Genomic DNA, 21,593 nt, shown 5'->3' on the forward strand with positions numbered 1-21,593 from the left:
CATTTACGCAGTCGTTCCCACTAGTTTGCTATTTCTGTCCTTCACATATGTGTCTGATTTTTTAATGAAGTATAAAATAATGATATCTGTTTAGGTAGAGACGAATGATTTCTGTTTGGCTGTAATTACATTCATTATCGCTTTGGATTTATTTATTTAATGAATCATAACAACGCTCACTTATTGAAAGGTTGTTAATGAGTAATATACTCAAATACAAAACAAAAGATCTAGCACAACACTCTATCACGATTAAACTGTATACGTATGTACACTAAGTGTTCTATTATTAACCCATTACTGCTTTGTATTGACCGTTTTAAGGCAGCGTCTCTTGTTTGACACAGATTTATAATAAACGTTGTTAATATTTTGTTTGCCTCGCATAACATTGGTGATTGGTTCCTTGCCTTACAAACACGACGAACTGAAGTTAACACATACTTATCTCCTTAACGTTTCTAGTGTTTCAGTTGTCCTTTCTCGAGAAATATGTTTAATCAAAGAACGTATGTTCTTGATACGTTATGCTTTTCTGTACTTTATATGTGTGCGGTTAGTTTATAAAATCTTACTTTCAATAATTATACAATTTATTTATATCCAAATTAAAAAGTGGAATGGTCATACATGACTATGATAATCATGTAGTTCTGTTTTTTTTTTATTGAAACCGCCATGTAATGGGATCAACGAATATTAATGCTTTGTAATAAAATATCGTACCAGTAAGGATGTTTAGAGCCCTTTAAAATGGATTTTAACCCGAATTTCCATTGTACAATTGTAACTTAAATGTGTTTCTGTTGTGTTCATGTCATGTCTTTCAAAAGCTTTTTTGCCACGTCAAATTATTTCAAATGTCAACCTTTCCATCATTAACGTTTCCCATACTACAGTAACTTTGCTGATCAAGTTCCGTTTGGTTTGAACTTGTTTGATATATGACTTCTTGTTGAGCCATGGAAAACGATGCAGTACAATAACATATTCAGCTCAGAAGCTGCAAAAAACACTCGACATTGCTAGATAGACAATCAGCTGATTGTAACACGTTTTCGTGATCGCAAACCTTTAAATTTAAATTGTATATTAGTATTAATGAGAAATGCTTGGTGCATGCTACGGTTTACCTTACCAAACTAAAGAGAAAAACTTGTGAGCAAAATGTCGAACATAACCGCCAGGGTTATCTTTTAAAATTGAATTGTTTATGATAATACTAACATACGTATTGCCAAAAAGGCATTTGGCCATGAGTTTGAATAAATACTACTAATACAGTTTCACATGTTTATAACGTGAAAAGCTTTATATGAATTGTCACAATGTGTCTGATTAATTTACTTGTAGAAAAATGATATTAAACACCCGAATGCATGTTGTATTCGGCGAATCGTATTTACAGGTCGACACGTATTCGCGCAGATTACTTTAGACGAAACATAAACCAACTTTCAGTGCAATCAAAGCGTTTGAAAAGCGCCCAGTTAGTATAGAGAAAATATCTGGCACTGCTATGCTTATCCGGCCTGCATTCTTATGATTTGAAGAGGAACTCGTTTTGTTTAAAGTGCTTAGCGTATACGCAGTTAATCAGATTTTAAACAAACTCGCTAGAGCTAAGGCAAGGTGTTTCATGTTGAGTGATTGCAAGATGCAGTGAACTGAAATTGTTACCATGCATATTTGCACAAAAGGGAGTATTTAATTCAATAAAATGAAGTTTTTAAATTACATCATGCGATGGATTTAATTGAGAACAAATTATATCAACGGAATGTTATAGTGATTCTTGAAGATCCTGAATATTTTGAGTATGATCTGTCATCACTTGAATATCCTGGCAATCTTACACATGTCCCTATATGGGAGATTGCCATTAAAATAACTTTCTATAGTATCATAATTATTTCTTCTATGGTGGGAAATAGTTTAATATTTTTGGTGATTGCGCGCACAAAACGCATGCAGACAACTACAAACTTTTTTCTCGTGAACCTAGCGGTATCTGACCTTCTGGTGATCGCGTGTTGTTCTTGGGTTCGACTCGTCGATGATATAACAGAAGGATGGGTACTGGGCAATGTTTTCTGCAAACTCAACTCGTTTGCTCAAGGTAGGCGTTTTTCTAAAAATCTAAGAAAATAAAACATTAAAGCATCGTGCTTTTTTTCTCAATGTCAGCTATTATAGTTCATTAGTTCAATATTATTAAAAAATGCAAACACAGTCATAATCTCCCTGTCCGTGTTGCTTATAATAATAGGCACATTATTTAACTAAATAAATTTCTTACACAGCTTTGCATCCAACAATAATGGGTATGCATTCAAAGTCAAACGTATATCCGCGTAATTGCATTCGTTTTCATTACGCCATATTTTGTATAGTGTGAAAGTCCAACGTTAAGGTCATATTCTAAATAAACCCGTTGGAATCATCAATTTATTGACAAAAATAACCAAAACAGATTTGATATTTGTCAATAATAATAACACTATCAATATATATATATATATATATATATATATATATATATATATATATATATATATATATATATATATATATATATATTATAAAATGACCGTTTTGATATTAATATACTGCCATAAAATAGAATTATACTTATTATTTCTGGGTTGATATATATAATAACTTGTGTTTCTATGCATGTGATAGTCCGACATACATCTTTCGTATTAGGGTTAAGTATATACATTTATATACTCAATTCGCAACAAGAATATTCATACATTAACATTTCTAGATACGAACCAGCTTTAACTTTTACTCTTTACCCAGGGCCTTTACACTTAACCTGTGCTTCGAGATTGGTCATACAATTCCTTAAACGGCCATTCCCCCTCCTTTGTCTCCGATATAGGTAGGTAATGTTTGGCAAATGTCTCTGAAACTAGAACTTGAACGCGAGCTAAATCAGGAAAAGCAGAGTTGGTAAACTTGTAACCGTGCTATGACTTAAAAACAACTAACAAGTGATTAATCCAACAAACAACCAAGTAAAAAACGCGCACAATATAACCATACGTACCATTTAATTACATATATTACATATATATATTAACTAGTGATATCATGCGCGCGATGAATGATTTATTGATTATAACTATTAAAAGCCCGTAAGCAGGTTGTTTTTGAGTTATTACCTGCTCATACGCGTCGATTCATGTCAGAGCATCTGAAACAAAACAATTTATGTTATTATACGCGCGCATGATATCACTAGTTGGCAACCACATACAGATAATCCATTGCGACGTTTTACCAGTCTTCAATAGCAGTCTGCGTTAACTTTACCTCGTGCTTTGTTCTTATTTGACGATTGACAACATGCCATAAATAAATTATTTTTACTAGTACATGTTTCCACAATTATACTGAAAAATTCTATTACATTTATATGCTGGGTAAAAGCACATTGCATAAGAACATTTGGTTATTTATCGGTTATATATTTTTATCAGTCAATTGTCTACAAAACTGCATTTCTTCGTTGTGATATTAAAGTATCACAAGTATTAAAGTAAAGTGAAGTTAAAGTATTCGAAGTATTTTGACTTGGTTAGCAGCGTTGTTACATGAATGTTTTGATTTAAGAATATTTTGATGACATAACATTTAAATTCAAATAAATCTACATGATTTAAGACTTATATTTTGCAAATTCAAACAAGTGTTTAAGATTGTATCGTCAACCATGTATGTTTGCATTCAAAATAGACGCATGTATGTGAAGAAGGAATGCTTAGTACAAACCGTTCGGTACCGTAAAATGTTTCATACTTTATGGAAAATCAAAACGACCAAGTTTACGCCGATACAGGTTGTTTTACTCTTTCTGGAATTACTAGCAATTATGCCAAAGTGTACATGCATTTGTACTTGTATAATGCTCCTATTTCTTTGATTGTATTGCGATATGTAAGCTGAATTTCTTTAAATTCGTCAACGTTTTACTTCTTTTATAAGATCGTACATACTCTCTAAATAAATGAGGCTTCAATACACTGTTATGCATATCTTGCACAAATACGGTTTCTTGTTTTATGTCACATACCCATTGACTTAGAGAACACAATTAAATTTATAATCATGTTTTACGCAGAATTACTTTTTAGTGAACTGAAAATAAACAATGTTTCTTTTTATCACTTGTTAACTTTTACTGTTGTTTTTACAAAGCTCTAAAGTTTTTGTACATTCATTATCTGTATTATTTATATGCTCCTACATTTCTTAATTCGATACTCTTCATTGAATACCATTACTACATTGTTGCGGTCATGAAGACACAGAATAAAACGAAAATGAACCGCTGTTGCCTCATGAGATTCAGTGTGTGAATATTATATAAAATCCAATAACTGGTATTTCCAAACTACAAAATATTATACAAAATTCATTAACTGGTATTTCCACTCTACAAAATATTATACAAAATTCAATAACTGGTATTTTTACTTAACAAAATATTTTACAAAATTCAATAACTGGTATTTCCACTCAACAAAATATTATATACAATTAAATAACATGTATTACAACTCTACAAAATATTATAAAAAATTATATAACTTATATTTTTACTCTACAAAATATTACACAAAATTCCATAACTGATATTTTCACTCTACAAAATATTATATAAATTTAATAACCGATATTTTCACTCTACAAAATATTATATAAATTCAATAACCGATAGTTTCACTCTACAAAATATTATATAAAATTCAATAACTGGCAATTTTAACTTTACAAAATATTATATAAAATTCAAAAACTGGTATTTCCAATCTACAAAATATTATATACAATTGAATAACTGGTATTTTCACTCTACAAACTATTATATAAAATTCAATTACTGATATTTCTACCCCTCACAATATTATATAAAATTAAATAACTTGTATTTCCGCTCTACAAAATATTATATAAAATTCAATAACTGGTATATCCACTCAACATTCAACTACGCATTTATTATCGATCAGTAGATCGGATTAATTAAGAGATTTGTGTAGTCGTCAGACCACCAAAAACTCTAGTTATGCTTTAACGCTGACTAGACGGTTTAAAATTTAAACTGAATCATGCCATCAATTATATAATTCGTTGAGCCATAGGTTGTAGTTATTGATTTTTGAAGAAATTTGAGCAATTTATGCATGCCAACTTGAATCATGGTTGCGATGCAGAATTGATAACTGTTATTATCGAGGAGCAAATTAACCGATAAGTAAATCATTCTGATTTTGATGAGTTCTTAATCTTTCATATGTTCATATTATTTACAAATTTCCATAAGAATCAAACCTGAAACAAGTTAATGTACTGAAGCGTTGTCATTGTTGTTTTTTGTTATTATTGCTTTTCTAAGGGTCGTTCAGTCGCTAAATCTGTCATTGTTAGGAACACAAAGTACAATACATAATCCGTGAAATTGTGCTATCATGTGTCGTCAAACCGCTTGTTTTGTTGGACAAAACACAAGCTATCTGCCAATTTAATTATTGCTTAATAACTCACTGTACACTGTATACCGAGATGTATGATTAACTACCGCATGGGTTGCTAAATAACTCACTGTATACTGTATACCGAGATGTATAATTAACTACCGCATGAGTTGTTGTTACTGGTGAAGTAATCACGGTTAATTCGAGATCAACAGTTATCTTCAACATATACTAAATGTTAATGACCAATGCTTGGTAATTTACTTCTTATATAACGAATTATACATGTTTTTGTGTGTTTGTATACGAATATTCTCACACAAAAATGTTTCAGCACCGTGACTGGCATTTGAGCAGCTTTCAATGACCATAGTTGCTGCTCAAATGCTGCTCAAATGCTGCTCAAATGCCAGTAACGGTGCTGAAACATGTGTGTGTGAGAATATAGAATATTTTGTCTCTACATTCGTATAGAATTATTATTTTATCATAAACGTCACAACAGATGTAGACATGTGCTTGTTTGAGTAAATGCTCATTTATGTTTATTCATTAATCGTCTGTTTTCTTTTGTGCTTGTTATATTAAATATCCATCATAAGCTTGTTTATGTACATATTGTTATGTTAGCATGTATGTAGTTGTCACATTTTATACTCCATTTACAGTAACTAAAATGATAAAAAGGAAAACCAAGTCAATAACGCATCTTTGAAGGGTGCGTATTTCTAAAATTTGATTATCTTAGATCATAGAGTCTTAATATGCTCTTTTGAAACGGCTCTTCTTAAAATATATCGTTTCCGAGAGCGTCGTTTGTGTAGCTTTGAGAAAAATCATATGTAATATATGTAATTAAAATGGTACGTATAGTTCTATTGTGCGCGTTTTTTACTTGGTTGTTTGTTGGATTAATCACTTGTTAGTTGTATTTAAGTCATAGCACGGTTACATGTTCACCAACTATGCTTTTCCTGGTTTAGCTGGCGTTCAAGTTCTAGTTTCAGAGACATTTGCCAAACTGACCCACCTAAATCGGAGAAAAAGGAGGGGGAATGGCCGTTTAAGGAATTGTATGACCAATCTCGAAGCACAGGTTAAGTGTAAGGGCCCTGGGTAAAAAGTAAAAGTTAAAGCTGGTTCGTATCTACAAATGTTAATGTATGAATATTCTTGATGCGAATTGAGTATATAAATGTATATACTTAACCCTCATACGAAAGATGTATGTCGGGCTATTACATGCATAGAAACACAAGTTATTATATATATCAACCCAGAAATAATAAGTATAATTCTATTTTATGGCAGTATATTTATATCAAAACGATCATTTTATATAATATACATATATATTGATAGTGTTATTATTATTGACAAATATCAAATTTGTTTTGGTTATTTTTGTCAATAAATTGATGATTCCAACGGGTTTATTTAGAATATGACCTTAACGTTGGACTTTCACACTATACAAAATATGGCGTAATGAAAACGAATGCAATTACGCGGATATACGTTTGACTTTGAATGCACACTCATTATTGTTGGATGCAAAGCTGTGTAAGAAATTTATTTAGTTAAATAATGTGCCTATTATTATAAGCAACACGGGCAGGGAGATTATGACTTTGTTTGCATTTATTAATAATATTGAATTAATGAACTATAATAGCTGACACTGAAAAAAGGCACGAAGCTTAAATGTATTATCTTTTTAGATTTTTAGAAAAACGCCTACCTTGAGCAAACGAGTTGAGTTTGCAGAAGACATTGCCCAGTACCCATCCTTCTGTTAAATCATCGACGAGTCGAACCCAAGAACAACACGCGATCACCAGAAGGTCAGATACCGCTAGGTTCACGAGAAAAAAGTTTGTAGTTGTCTGCATGCAATTTATGCGCGCGATCACCAAAAATATTAAACTATTTCCCACCACAGAAGAAATAATTATGATACAATAGAAAGTTATTTTAATTGCAATCTCCCATATAGGGACATGTGTAAGATTGCCAGGATATTCAAGTGATGACAGATCATACTCTAACTTTTCAGGATCTTCAAGAATCACTTTAACATTCCGTTGATATAATTTGTTCTCAATTAAATCCAATGCATGATGTAATTTAAAAACGTTAGTTTATTGAATTAAATACTCCATTTTGTGCAAATATGCATGGTAACAATTTCAGTTCACTGCATCTTGCAATCACTCAACATGAAACACCTTGCCTTAGCTCTAGCGAGTTTGTTTAAAATCTGATTAACTGCGTATACGCTAAGCACTTTAAACAAAACGAGTTTCTCTTCCAATCATAATAATGTAGGCCGGATAAGCATAGCAGTGCCAGATATTTTCTCTACACTAACTGGGCGCTTTTCATACGCTTTGATTGCACTGAAAGCTGGTTTATGTTTCGTCTAAAGAAATCTGCGCAAATAAGTGTCGACTTGAAAATACGATTCGCCGAATACAACATGCATTCGGGCGTTTAATATCATTTTTCTACAAGTAAATTAATCAGACACATTTTGACAATTCATATAATGCTTTTCACGTTATAAACATGTGAAAACTGTATTAGTAGTATTTGTTCAAACTCATGGCCAAATGTCTTTTTCGCAATACGTATGTTAGTGTTATCATAAAGAATTCAATTTTAAAAGATAACCCTGGCGGTTATGTTCGACAGTTTGCTCACAAGTTTTTCTGTTTAGTTTGGTAAGGTAAACAATAACATGCACCAAGAATTTCTCATTAATACTAATATACAATTTAATTTCAAGATATTTCAAGAATGTTCATAGTTGCAAAGGTTTGCGATCACGAAAACGTGTCACGATCAGCTGATTGTCTATCTAGCTATGTCGAGTGTTTTTTTGCAGCTGCTGAGCTGAATATGTTATTGTACTGCATCGTTTTCCATGGCTCAACAAGAAGTCATATATCAAACAAGTTCAAACCAAACGGAACTTGATCAGCAAAGTTACTGTAGTATGGGAAACGTTAATGATGGAAAGGTTGACATTTGAAATAATTTGACGCAGCAAAAAAGCTTTTGAAAGACATGACATGAACACAACAGAAACACATTTGGGTTACAATTGTACAATGGAAATTCGGGTTAAAATCCATTTTAAAAGGCTCTAAACATCCTTACCGGTACGATATTTAATTACAAAGCATTAATATTCGTTGATCCCATTATATGGCGGTTTCAATAAAAAAACAGAACTACATGATTATCATAGTCATGTATGACCATTCCACTTTTTAATGTTGGATATAAATAAATTGTATAATTATTAAAAGTAAGATTTTATTAACTAACCGCACACATATAAAGTACAGAAAAGCATAACTATCAAGAACATACGTTCTTTGATTTAACATATTTCTCGATAAAGGACAACTGAAACACTAGAAACGTTAAGGAGATGAGTATGTGTTAATTTTAGTTCGTCGTGTTTGTAAGGCAAGGAACCAATCACCAATGTTATGCGAGGCAAACAAAATAAATAACAACTTTTATTATAAATCTGTGTAAAACAAGAGACGCTGCCTTAAAACGGTCAATACAAAGCAGTAATGGGTTAATAATAGAACAATTAGTGTACATACATATACAGTTTAATCGTGATAGAGTGTTGTGCTAGATCTTTTGTTTTGTATTTTAGTATATTACTCATTAACAACCTTTCAATAAGTGAGCGTTGCTATGATTCATAAAATAAATAAATCCAAAGCGATAATGAATGTAATTACAACCAAACAGAAATCATTCGTCTCTACCTAAACAGATATCATTATTTTATACTTCATTAAAAAATCAGACACATATGTGAAGGACAGAAATAGCAAACTAGTGGGAACGACTGCGTAAATGGAATTATTAATTCGAGAAACGACAACATGAACCGATAAGAATAGACACATTGTAAAGACTTGCAAGTCTGTAAGACAGCAATTTTGAAACTTGCCAACAATGACATGTATTATGATTGGTGGATTACGTGTTTACGGTAAGCGCAAGAAAATTGTCTCGTTTCCTCGATTTAATTTGTTGTGGAAATGTTTTACTTACTCGAGCTAAAGAAGTAATAATCTTTGGGACGATTGCCTAAGTCATTTTAACGAAATAAAAACAAATACAGTCCCACATCTGTTCCATCGTACCAACATAAAACACAAGCTTGTCTATGAAAATGAACTTAATTAAGTAACGTGTAATATGTTCATATTTGGAATATTACGCGTTACGTTAATAATATAGTCGTCATAGTTGTCATCATAATCTCACATATTAAATTCGTTCCGTTTATAATCCACCACGTGTAATTCATTTTACACAAAGCATGTTATTAATCAACTTATTAGTAAGTATTTTGAACATCAAAATATTATTCTTAGGAGAAATAATTAAATAACGACGTCTGGGATACATCAGGCACGTATAATTATGGATATCAATTCAATAAAGTAGCAATAAGAACGATCATGTCGAAAGTGTAAACACAATAATCAATTAATTACCTAAGCTTGTATTAAATATTTATTTGGTTATAATTTAAAACACATGTTATGCCAAACATTCAGTCGATGGTGTTTATCATGATTACAAGATTGTAATATTGTAATATTGTTTACTTAATGCAAATAAGCTGCTACTTTTTTAGCGTATAATACAAATACAAAAAAAAGCTTACAACATACGCACTGCTTTATTTGGTATTCAGGGTAAAAGGATTGTTAATTTGATGTCTTAGAACAAATTCGTACTTAGGCATATAGTAAATTCATAAGTAAGTCCATGTTTTGTTGTCTGGGTACGGTCTAAGCATCAGATTATAAAGCGGTAATTATGTAAAGTATTTTATCGCGTTCACTCGTGCGTACATTACATTCAAACGTTATGATATATAATTATAGGTTAATATTAACTTTTTAATAAATCAAGTATCAGGAACAGAAACGGAATCAAGCAAATATAATAAAAATTGTTTAACCGCGTTCCTGAGTATGTAAGACTCATTTGTTTAGATAAAATATTGGTTAATATTACTCACTAAATACAAGCAGTACCTCGAACAGAGTTCGCAATGTACAAGGATAAGTAAATGTAAGATGATTGCATAGATTTGTTGGATTTGGTGGAATATCGATTTTAATTCACAAGCGATCATAAAAAGATATGTTCACGAGTGTTTCAGCCACAAGTGAACAAATATGTGTTCTATAATTACGAATGATTTCTTTTTATCATTTGTATTTTTTTTCTATAATCACGTATGTACGTCCATTATGTACGATTTTAAGCACTATCGTTTAGCCGTCATGTAGTTTGTATTCACTATAGCAATGTTTCATATAAACACATTTTATTCGTTAGAAGAATATGTGTAATTTATGTTTACACTTGATCATTCCCAAAAGGTTTGTTGTTGATGAAAACATTAAATGCAATACAGAGCGTGTTTACTAAGAATACTCTAAATGCTTCACACTTAGCACAATGTGAAGATTTGTTTCTTACAAACAACTAGAAAGCATAAATTGCGTATTTAATTTTTAATGGAATTCTGAAGTGGAAGCCTACAAAAGTGCCCAGATATTAATGAACTCCGTATTGTGTTGTTGAAAACTGTAACTCAAACGCTTCTCTTAATGGTAGTTCGAAGCGTGTTTTCATTGAAATAAATGTGAATTTCTCAATTATTTTTTGTAAAAGACTAGCGGATTGTAACAAGATTTTGATATTAATAGTGTTTTTAGTTGTTCGCTTGCGAACAAGTAAGGTTAGTAATACGCGTTCCAAGTCAGTTCGCTCTTAGCTACCATAAACCTGACAACTGGCGCATCCGCGCGAGAAAGAGTTGTATAATTTATGCAAGAGGTTTGAGTTCTTCACTTATATACTTCACAAATGGAAACATAATGTAAATATAGTGTTAAATGGAATATTTTTTAACGGAGCGTATATAGAAACAAATAAATAAACAATGTTTGTATCATACGTGACGCTGAAGAAAATGTTTTACGAATGATTAAAATAGTCCACTATTTGCTGCGTCTTAATGGCGTAGTATTTTTGCTCAGCACACGTCATTCATAATCTGAGGCTATTAATAGATGCGAGTACACTATCACGCGACTGTTGCGTAACCTCGTCCATAGTGCATGTTACAAAAGCGGGGTTAACTTTGATATGTCTGCGAAACGTGTTTTTGTTTTCAACAGATAGCGGCGATCTTTTGTATTCACGGGTGCTTACAACGCAATAGTAGAAGGTTAAGTTTGTTTATAATCACAGTTCTCAATTTAGAACATGTTGAACATGAGTTCACCAATAAATACAGGTATACTATAGACAACAACAAAAATGCTTTATAATCGCTAAAACCGAATATAAAAAACTAAATATAACCAGAAATATCTTTTAAAAAGCTAGTCGGCGTAAATGCTGCCTTTGAAATAAAGTTTGAAACTTACGTTTCTAAATTTTAAATTGAAAACACAAGTTAAACTATTGTGTTTTTTCACTTTTTAGCCGCATATTCACCTCATGAAATGTGTATTATCATTGTCATACCACACATGAGTGTAAGTATATAAAAATTATACTTCGGGAGTGCATATCATATGTGTCCTCAAATGCCTTATTATGAGTGTATTTCTTCACCATCGAAAGATATCGTATGTAAATGTTTGATTTATACGCAGTTTTCTTTAGACACATTTAAATCACATTTTCATAGCCGCGTCATGCGAAAATGGGTCTTATGCATTTCGGCCATCGTGTTAAGCCTGTTCATTTGTGCAGTCTAGTCAGAGACGAAAGTGTTCGCTATAAAATCACTCAATGTGTTATGGACTCATTAGTTATCTCCTGACCAGACTAAGAGATGCGCAGACTGAGTGGGCTATATATATGATGGGCGCATATGGAATAAGACACATTTGCGCATGACGAGGATCATTAAACATATCATTGCGAATTGTAAATGGCACAATTTAGCACATTGCTTTTCCAGACAAAATTTGAATTCAAAATAGCAAACTGGTTAATAAGGACAGCCTATCCAGGCGCTCAGGAACGATTTCCTGACGTGCTGACAAAGTACGGCAAACATTTGTGGTTGGATAATTAAATGATTTTCCTCTTATCGTGACACTATACTATTTCGGTAATGTTTTTTTTCTCATCTTGAAAGCAAAACTGTGTTTATCGATAGTCAATTAAAAATTCCCCGGACGATTAGTGAACGAGTACTGTCCCTGAAATTCTGCGAGATGGATTTTAACGCGTACTTGTAACAGGGCCACAATTTGTGTCAATAGAACATACAGAGAATAGTCCGGAATTCCTTACACTGAACATTGCTTCATTCTTTACGCTGAGCACAGACACAGTGATGCTTTAGAGGTTTTATCTAAAATCAGCCTATGAAATATTCTTATATATTCATGCGCGTCTGCTGGCGTTATGTAAAAGTCATTTAAGGTGAAAAACAGGGTAAAACAGCTACGCCGAAAAAGCGCATTAGTGCTCGGTACCCATGTTTAGGTCCGAGTTGTTGACACCGTGTGATCTGCTAGAGTGACAATTAATGCATAAGCAACAACGTACGGGTTAACAAGGCTGTCTTTATGACTACTTAATTGGTGTGTAAAATGTATTGCTCGCAGATTTTTTTCAGATGTATTTTCATTAATTATCTTATTGTATATTTATATGTGTATATGGTGTCAAAAATCAAAAGTTTAGTACAGGGAATTTCCATCATGAAATTATATTCTTAATGAGATAGGTATTAGATATTCCAACAACATCTATTTAATATCAGGTGATTGCACATTTTCTTTATTTTCAGTTCTCATAACCATTTTCATCATACTTTGTATGCTTTCAGAACGTCAAAAAAGGGCCATGGTGTTGTTATTTTGTCTAAGTTATCTCTATAAAATAAAAAGGATGATAAAAAGTACTTACACATCTCACCCGTGCGTTAAGACCGACTCTTTACAAATGTGAATGGCTTGTGTTCATTTCAAACTTTCGATTAATTTTGAACAATGAGTTGCGTCTTAAATTATGCAATAGCAAGGCTTCAGCGCTTTGATCTTGAATGTCATAATTCAGATGTGACTCTTACAATTAGGGAATATGTTTGAACTCTTCACATTTCATCGAAACGCAAGAAGGTTTTTCCTACATGAAGCATATGACCGTTTAATCAGTCGCTTTTATTATGGTTATTTTGTAAATTTAGTTTGATTTTAGACAAACTTCAAGGAGAATCAGCAACGTATCGTTTTGCTCGTAGCGATGTTCGATGTCGTTTCTGAGAATATCAATGAAACGAATATTGCATCGACCATAGCTCAACCTTCAAATTAAGTATTTCATGACAATAAAAAAGGAAATTATATGGACTATACATGATTATGTATTTAATCAGCAGTAACTCTATGCACTAAACAATTCGTAATAAAATGATAATACATGGTGCGTTATAAATTCAAATTCATGATAATAACTAAGATAATTTTGCGCTAAGAAACACATTGTTTAGCTGCAACAATTGAGAGTGCCACGATATGATCTAACGCCTAACGTCTGATAAGGGGTTATATAAGTAATTGTTTATATTGAGTATATGTATGAACTATCAAGATAGTGTTGTTTGTGTTGCATGGTTGTGTTTTTTGTATTCGCGCTTATGTGTAATCATATTAAGTAATTGGTGTTAATAGAATGTTTGCTTTCTCATCGAGCTTTTTCGTGAAGGATCAACCAGATTTTCAACAATAAATTATCTTATCCTATACGATAGACATACCAATGATCTGCATGTAGAGTGATCAATTACGAATACACGAATACTATTTTGATTTTAAGATTCATTTAAACTTTCCAGAAGTAAAGCCCCTTTTATGCAATACATACTGCGTCTAGCCTGGATCATAGTTTTCTATTTGAAAGTACAAGTATCCTTTCAAGTTTTAAGATCCCGAATATGAGCTAACCCATTTGAGGTCAGTTTAATTTTATTGAAAAATGTTGGTATATTATAAGGTTATATGTCATCGACAGGACAGAGGTCGATTCCATACCAAGTCACTCTGATCAATATGTAAAGAAGTGCGAATAGGAGAAATGTTGTTACGGATACAGAAATTATTAACTTGTACAACATGTATCACGTGAAGCCTCAATATTTGTTACTACATAAACTAGAAGTGTTAAAGAGATGCTGGGTTCAGCTTTCGGCATTATTTTGATGTATTTTTCTTCTAGAATTCCAGGATTTTAACAACTGCTTCCAACTGCATTTGTTATAATAATGTTTATTCGCTCAAGAATAAACTGTCTTATTCAACGCAAACGCTATTTTCCTAAGGGATCGCCGAAACCCAAACCCAAAGTTTATTACCCATCCTACCCTGTCTACTGTACACATAGACTCGTCCACTAAGTATTAACCACTGCCCGTGCTAATTGTCGGTCTTTTACTAGCTCGTCGCATCACAGTGTAGGTCGCGCTATGGTTTAAAAGTTTACATTTTTATGTGCTGGTCGATCATCCGAGTAAGTCACTAATTTATGAATTATTAAATTGTTGTACGTGGTTGTGAATTTTTTTTTTAAACTCTTTTCAAAGGAGCACCTATATTATTGTTTTTTGTCGCATGTACATTTTAGTATTTAAAATGGTGGTGTAATTTTTATTTAGCTCTTTTTAAATGAGCAACTCTTAAATTGTTTTTGTCGCATATACATTTTAGTTTATCAAAATAAGTTTACATATTTATATATATTTATGAGTTCTTAGATTTACGATAGGACGACCACGCGTTTGGTCTTCAACAGTTTGTCTGAAGTATTATTTTAAATGCTTTCCGATGTTTATGTATACTTTCAAAATGTTTTTCGAACTGATATTTATTATATAACCAATAAGTACATACAGTTTCGGGGAAATAAATAGATAAATCAATACATTTTTATTCAAAAGTTGCAAACAGTAAAATAAACCAAATCCCATCATATTTGAAAAGTACAAAACCGAATGTTAAAGTAACATAACTACTTAAAATAAACGAATATTTCACAAAATATGTAATAACATAAAGTTTACCCATACAAATCAGTGATCAGTAAAGAAATAGCCAAACATTCATCGCTTGATGTTTTGTGGTGCCATAGATTGAACGAGAAACAAAATACTCGTTTTTATGTGTTTGTTCATCACTATATTGCATTTACATTTCCCACAACGATATCTATTTATACGACATGAACACTAACTTTATACATGAACATGTGTTGAAAATATCGTCCTGCTAAAAAAAAAATAGCATTTTGTATGTTGTGAAATCTATGTCGCCATACCACATTTAGCGTTGAAATTTTGGCAGTTGCTATAATTAACATTGATTGTGTATGTGTTAACTTTTTTTCGAAATATTGCACGAAATGTTCGTTGATTCTGAGGGTTAAAAGGCGTTAAATTAAATGCTGGGTACGGTTGTGCATTAAATAGAATAGTATTAAGTTTTAAGTGACGGCAATCACTTAAGCGTTTGTTTTAAATTTTAATTGCATTAAAATAAACACTATTAAACAGTAATCTCAGTTTTGTGGAGAATAATAAAACTTACAAACAAATATCTTTTTTTTTCAAATTTCAGGTCGTTATTATGCTGATAACAATTTTGGCCACCTTTGGCCTGTGCTGGTTACCCCTTGAAATTGTTATATTATATTCTGAGTATTGACCAAACCAGCATGAACAGGTACGTTGGCACACTTAAAAGCCTATGCAAAACACATAGTTGTTTAGAGGGCTTGTAAATAACTTCAAATTTGCGCGATGGCAAAATGTGCAATTTTCTAAATTAGCATACCGTTAATGTATAATATTTTATATATTGACAACTTAATTAATACAACGGAATAGCTTTATATGTATCGTATAAAGCTCCAACACATATGCTAGTCTATCCAAATATTTTAATATACTCTCGTATCTCGCTTAGTTTTATGTGTATATACTGTTTTCAAATAATAAATAAATAAATCTTGTAAAAAAACAACTTATTTATTTGCTGGGTATTCGCGTGCCACTTTCCTCAGCTGATGGTTATTTGTTTCAGCTACCGCATTGGTACAGCATTCTGGAGTTTGTATCCTACACGCTTGCTTTCGCAAACAGCACCCTGAATCCACTCATATATGCGGGTTTTAACGAGAACTTGAGAAAAGGTACACGGAGCATTTTTACGTGGAGGAAGCAAGAATGTTAACGGTTATTTGTAAAATTAAGAAGAAAATGATTATCAACCGCGATCGCGTTTAAGCTAAGTCAAAACATCTTGTTAAGCATTTGCTTAATTTTAAGTGTTGAATCGTCTATCAGATTATGCAGTGTGTATCCAATCAGTTATCTACCTTAATCATATGAATAGCCGATGTAACAAAACATGCCCTGCCTGAAAACTTCTGGAATTTGATATTTTTATTTACCAGACGTTTAGGTCATTCTTTGCTTATAGCATCGTCTTTGCAGGGTTTCGGGCGTTTTTTGGAAACAACGAGCGAAAGTTATATGCTGCAATATATCGGGCGGATTCCATATACCACACGTCCACTACACACGTGGTGACGATCCAGCATACGCAACTGTGACAATCAAGTTCTCAACAACACTCATAAACGTGTTGTGTAAAGTGGCCTGTTATGTTGAAAGACATCATCAAATCAATCATCCAAATAGCTGTGATAATGAGGGATAGTATGAAACAAGAAAGCTATAATTGAAAAACGTTATAAAGATATATATAACTTCTAAATACGCATATGTAATAATCAGAACACATGCCTTTTAGTGTTCTTGTTTGAAGTACGCTACACTACAATCAATAGACATGCATTTAAAACATGTTCGATTACAAAGAATTTAAGATTGTACGCATCGCTGTAAGCGAGAACATTAGAAATACAAATTGACACTATTAAGTCCAGGAATGATTAATTATTGGAAGGTTTTATGTTAGACTTACGATTCCCTATAGAGCAATAACGCTTGGAATGATTGAAGACGGGCTTTGTCCAGATTGTAAAAGCTGATAATTATCACATACTGAGACGATGCCACGTTGAAATGGAGAAACATTTTCGTGTGCAATTACATACAGTTACATACATGTCCTTGTGGTCTGTGAATGTAATAATTATAAAATAAAATGTGTCTAGGTTTGAGTGGTGTACGAAGACGCCCGAAGATACATCAGGTGGTTTATAATTTCGTAGTAAAAACGTGCAAACAGAAATTAAAAGTTATACACTTATAACTCGAAATAACAATATGTCAAAACATTCACAAAGACAATATAAAGATGCATTAATTCATTTATTCAACAAATAAATAAAGGCATGTACAAAGAAGAAAAATGGAATTACAAATAATAAAAACATGACCAGGTTGAAACACGTAAAGTAAATAGGTAAAAAATAGACTACAACAATAAATGACGTTTGTCTTTAGCCAGTCGAATGGCGAGGGGAATCATGGTCATGAGTGTTCAAGCTATAGCACAACGTTAGATATCTGACCAATAAACATCGTTTTACATGTATTTCTCTCATACTGATTGGATAATTCATGTATGACATCCCAGTTGGACGCATGCATGCCAATGGACTGAATCTCACAACAGACACACACTGATACATCTAAGGGAAATGCCATAAGCACCGGTGTATGTTATATATTCCAGTGTTATTGATGGATTCATTGGATAAAGTGCTGAGCAGTTCATATAAAATATGAAGATTTGTTTTAGAACAACAAAATGTTTATTTCCAATGGAAATCATACTATAATACTATAATATACATGAAATATTCAGCTTATATATACAAACATGAAGTAAAGGTATACGTGAACAATACGTGCATGCATGTATCCAATTAAATGCATTAACATAGCATGAACACCACAATATCTCTGTAATACCGTCATTGCATGAAATATTAAAGGCCTGTAGGCGCTAGAGAAGGTTTGCATGGTCGTATTTAATAATTGTGTACTTAAAAATACTACCTCTACGTTAAAGTAACATTATGGTTATTGTTCACTGTTGAATTGAGCTGAAAAGAATTAACAGGTTTAGTTAAAATGTGGTACTTACCAATTATCTGCAACTCATCTTGCTGCCAGTTGTTTATTAAAAATATATTTTATATACGATATTTTACATGACTCACCCAGTCCTCTAAGCCGAAATGATCCGTAAAACAAAATTGTGTCTTTGTGTCGTATGAACGAATCTGCACTTAAACTAAATTTAGGTTCACATCGTACATGCATGATCAGTTGTCAAACGAAAGTACGGTTGATATTCAAATGCATTATTTTTTTTCTTTCGGGTTATTGTTTTAGTATGTTGATGTTGCATTAACAAATATATATAGGATCTGGCACGAGTTGTCATATCATACCATATTTTATTAAACGAGTTCAGGAATTTTGTTAGTAAGCAAGCCTTTGGCGAGCTTACTAACGAATTTCCTGGACGAGTTTAATAAAATATGGTATGATATGACAACGAGTGTCAAATCTGTTTTATCACATGCTTTTAAATGAGCAAATTAAATAAAAATTTACGCAAACATAATGATAAATCTCGAATATTATTTACATTTCCTGACGTCATTTGGAATGCCTCGGCTTTTACAAAGCAAAATAACAAAATGCGATTGGTCAATAAACGAAAACTAAGCCAATGAAAACGCTTAAAAATGTTGTATTACACACATGTGTAATATAAAAAAATATGTAATGGTTGTATTACATTGGAAACAGGGTATAGCATGTGATAAAAGTGTATATGAAGTGAGAACACCAAAAATAAACAACGGTTACAATAGACATCAATAACTGTTAGATGCCCATAATATCACTTTAAAGTATGTCATTGATTAAGCATTCAATACAGATGTGAAACAGATATTCAAGTAATTTAGTCAAGATAAGACATTTGAAATAAGAAATTAAATTAAAACTAAAATATTAAATTCGAAAGATATCCAAACATTTTATGAATATTGTTGACATTATCATAGTACACTAGCATTATTGAAACGTGTACAACTATAAATAAAAAAGTGTTGTTTAAATTCTTTTTACTAGGTTGTTTGCTGGTAAATCATGATATACAAATATATATATTAGTCACACGTTATCAAGCTTAATATTATCACAACGACATGCCTACCGGATAAGTAAGTTTTTACGGAGGTGAACTATCTAATTGTCTTAAAGATTGAACAAACTGTGGTGTTTATGAAATAAGGAATGCGTTTTATAGGCATACACAATCACTTCAATTACCTTATCAATGTAATATTTTCAATATTGCATTTCAAACTGGTCAATTCTGGTAAAGTTGGTTCGAAAGTACAATTTAAACGTATTTACTGATCAGATTCATCATATGAACCATTTAACTAATAATGCGTGTTTGCAAACAAGTTATGCTCAAAGGCGTTTAATAGTGCTCTTAATAATCGCATTTACAAGGCGAATGCAATGAATAATTACGCTGATGAAGCCCAGGCATCGTTTAAACATGGATATGTATTCGTTGCCAAATTATTCTCATTAAACGTTATTACGATATCGTTTCTTGCTCAAGTAGGCGTGGGCTTGTAGTGCCTAAATAGTAATATTTAAAATGAATTTGATAGGGTAGATCATTTGAAACACATTTAATGTCTATACACATTCATAAATAAGGTAAAATTGTGATTGTTACAATAAACCAGTATTAGCGGTAAAAGCGTTTTAAAATGAACTTAAATCAGATTTACCGCACTATTTCGGATTTAATATTCGAACCAGCCTAGATGACTGATCAAGTTTTGCTCTTGTTTGTCTGTGCTCTGTTTATAAATAAAACTTGATTCTTTTACGAGCAGATTGTTGACTAGAGCAATTAGAAATAAACAGTCTGAACGATGGCGTCGAGATAAGAATGGAAGTTATTACTTACAAAACAAAACGGATAGCCTAAGTTATTGCGGGAAATTTAGACAAAATTATATTTTAACATTTTAAAAGCACAAGCCTTTAAATATATATAAGATTATTATTTCCGCCTCTATCATAATATTATCTGCACAACAAATAGTATCTGTCCAGAAAACAAGTCTACACTATTAATATCGAACGGACTTTATGCCTTTTCCAAGCTGAAGACTTGTTTAAGTGTGAGTGTTTTTTTACGCTATGGTTAAAAATATGTATGTAGTGGAAATGATATTGTGGGGCCTTCTTACTGTTATGATACTGAACATGTGCATGCATGTATATGTTGTGTCTTAAACGCATATTATTGCATAAACTCTATCTATAATGCCCTCTGGCGGGGTGCAGAAACTTGGCAAAAGGAGGGCTTGTTATCCTGGTATGTGTTTTCCATATCCATAAACTGGTCCAAGCGCAGTTACTTCCCTTCTCCAGCCTTCGACGACTTTCAAAGCATAAATGGGAAACTGAATAAGCACCAGTTTCCTCATGCATGCAGGGATAGAGGCAATGACTATTTAAATTCCACTTTTCAAATTATACCATCTTCACTCTCTTCGCAACAGCATTATTTTATTGGCAACGCCAATGAAGTTAAGGTTATTTACTCAACACTTTCAAAACACTATGCTGTAAATGTAAGTGTTTATGTACCTTTAAAGTTCTGCTGTATGCTTGAAATACTTCAGTGACAATATGTTGACGGTATTCTTGTTAGAAAATTTAGTTGGAACGAAATAAGATAGGCCTGTACGTAAGAAATATCTATGAAGACAATGATTTATTCTGACGATATATTTATCCGTCACGACCAGTAAATTCCAAAATAATCCCTCATGTCTTACTTTGCGCGGCTGCATTTCAAATTTGCATTAATCCACTGTTCGTTATTTCTGATGATGATCGAGTGGGGAATATGTAAAACACAACATTGAACTGTATGCCGTCATATGAAATAATCGAATTATTTTGTCGATATCGAATGAACAAGAAATATTGTGTTCAATGTT

At 32.2% G+C, this 21,593-nt stretch overlaps 1 protein-coding gene across 1 annotated transcript; it reads left to right on the forward strand.

Moving 5' to 3' along the window:
• The first annotated feature begins 1,746 nt into the window (after positions 1-1,746).
• Positions 1,747-16,798, forward strand: LOC127860268 (neuropeptide FF receptor 1-like). The gene is given in 4 exon segments (XM_052398286.1): positions 1,747-2,119; positions 12,039-12,091; positions 16,184-16,288; positions 16,649-16,798. Coding segments are annotated over 4 exon segments (681 nt in total).
• Positions 16,799-21,593: the final 4,795 nt, after the last annotated feature.

This window comes from Dreissena polymorpha, chromosome 1 (assembly GCF_020536995.1).
Source record: "Dreissena polymorpha isolate Duluth1 chromosome 1, UMN_Dpol_1.0, whole genome shotgun sequence".
Lineage (NCBI taxonomy): Eukaryota > Metazoa > Mollusca > Bivalvia > Myida > Dreissenidae > Dreissena > Dreissena polymorpha.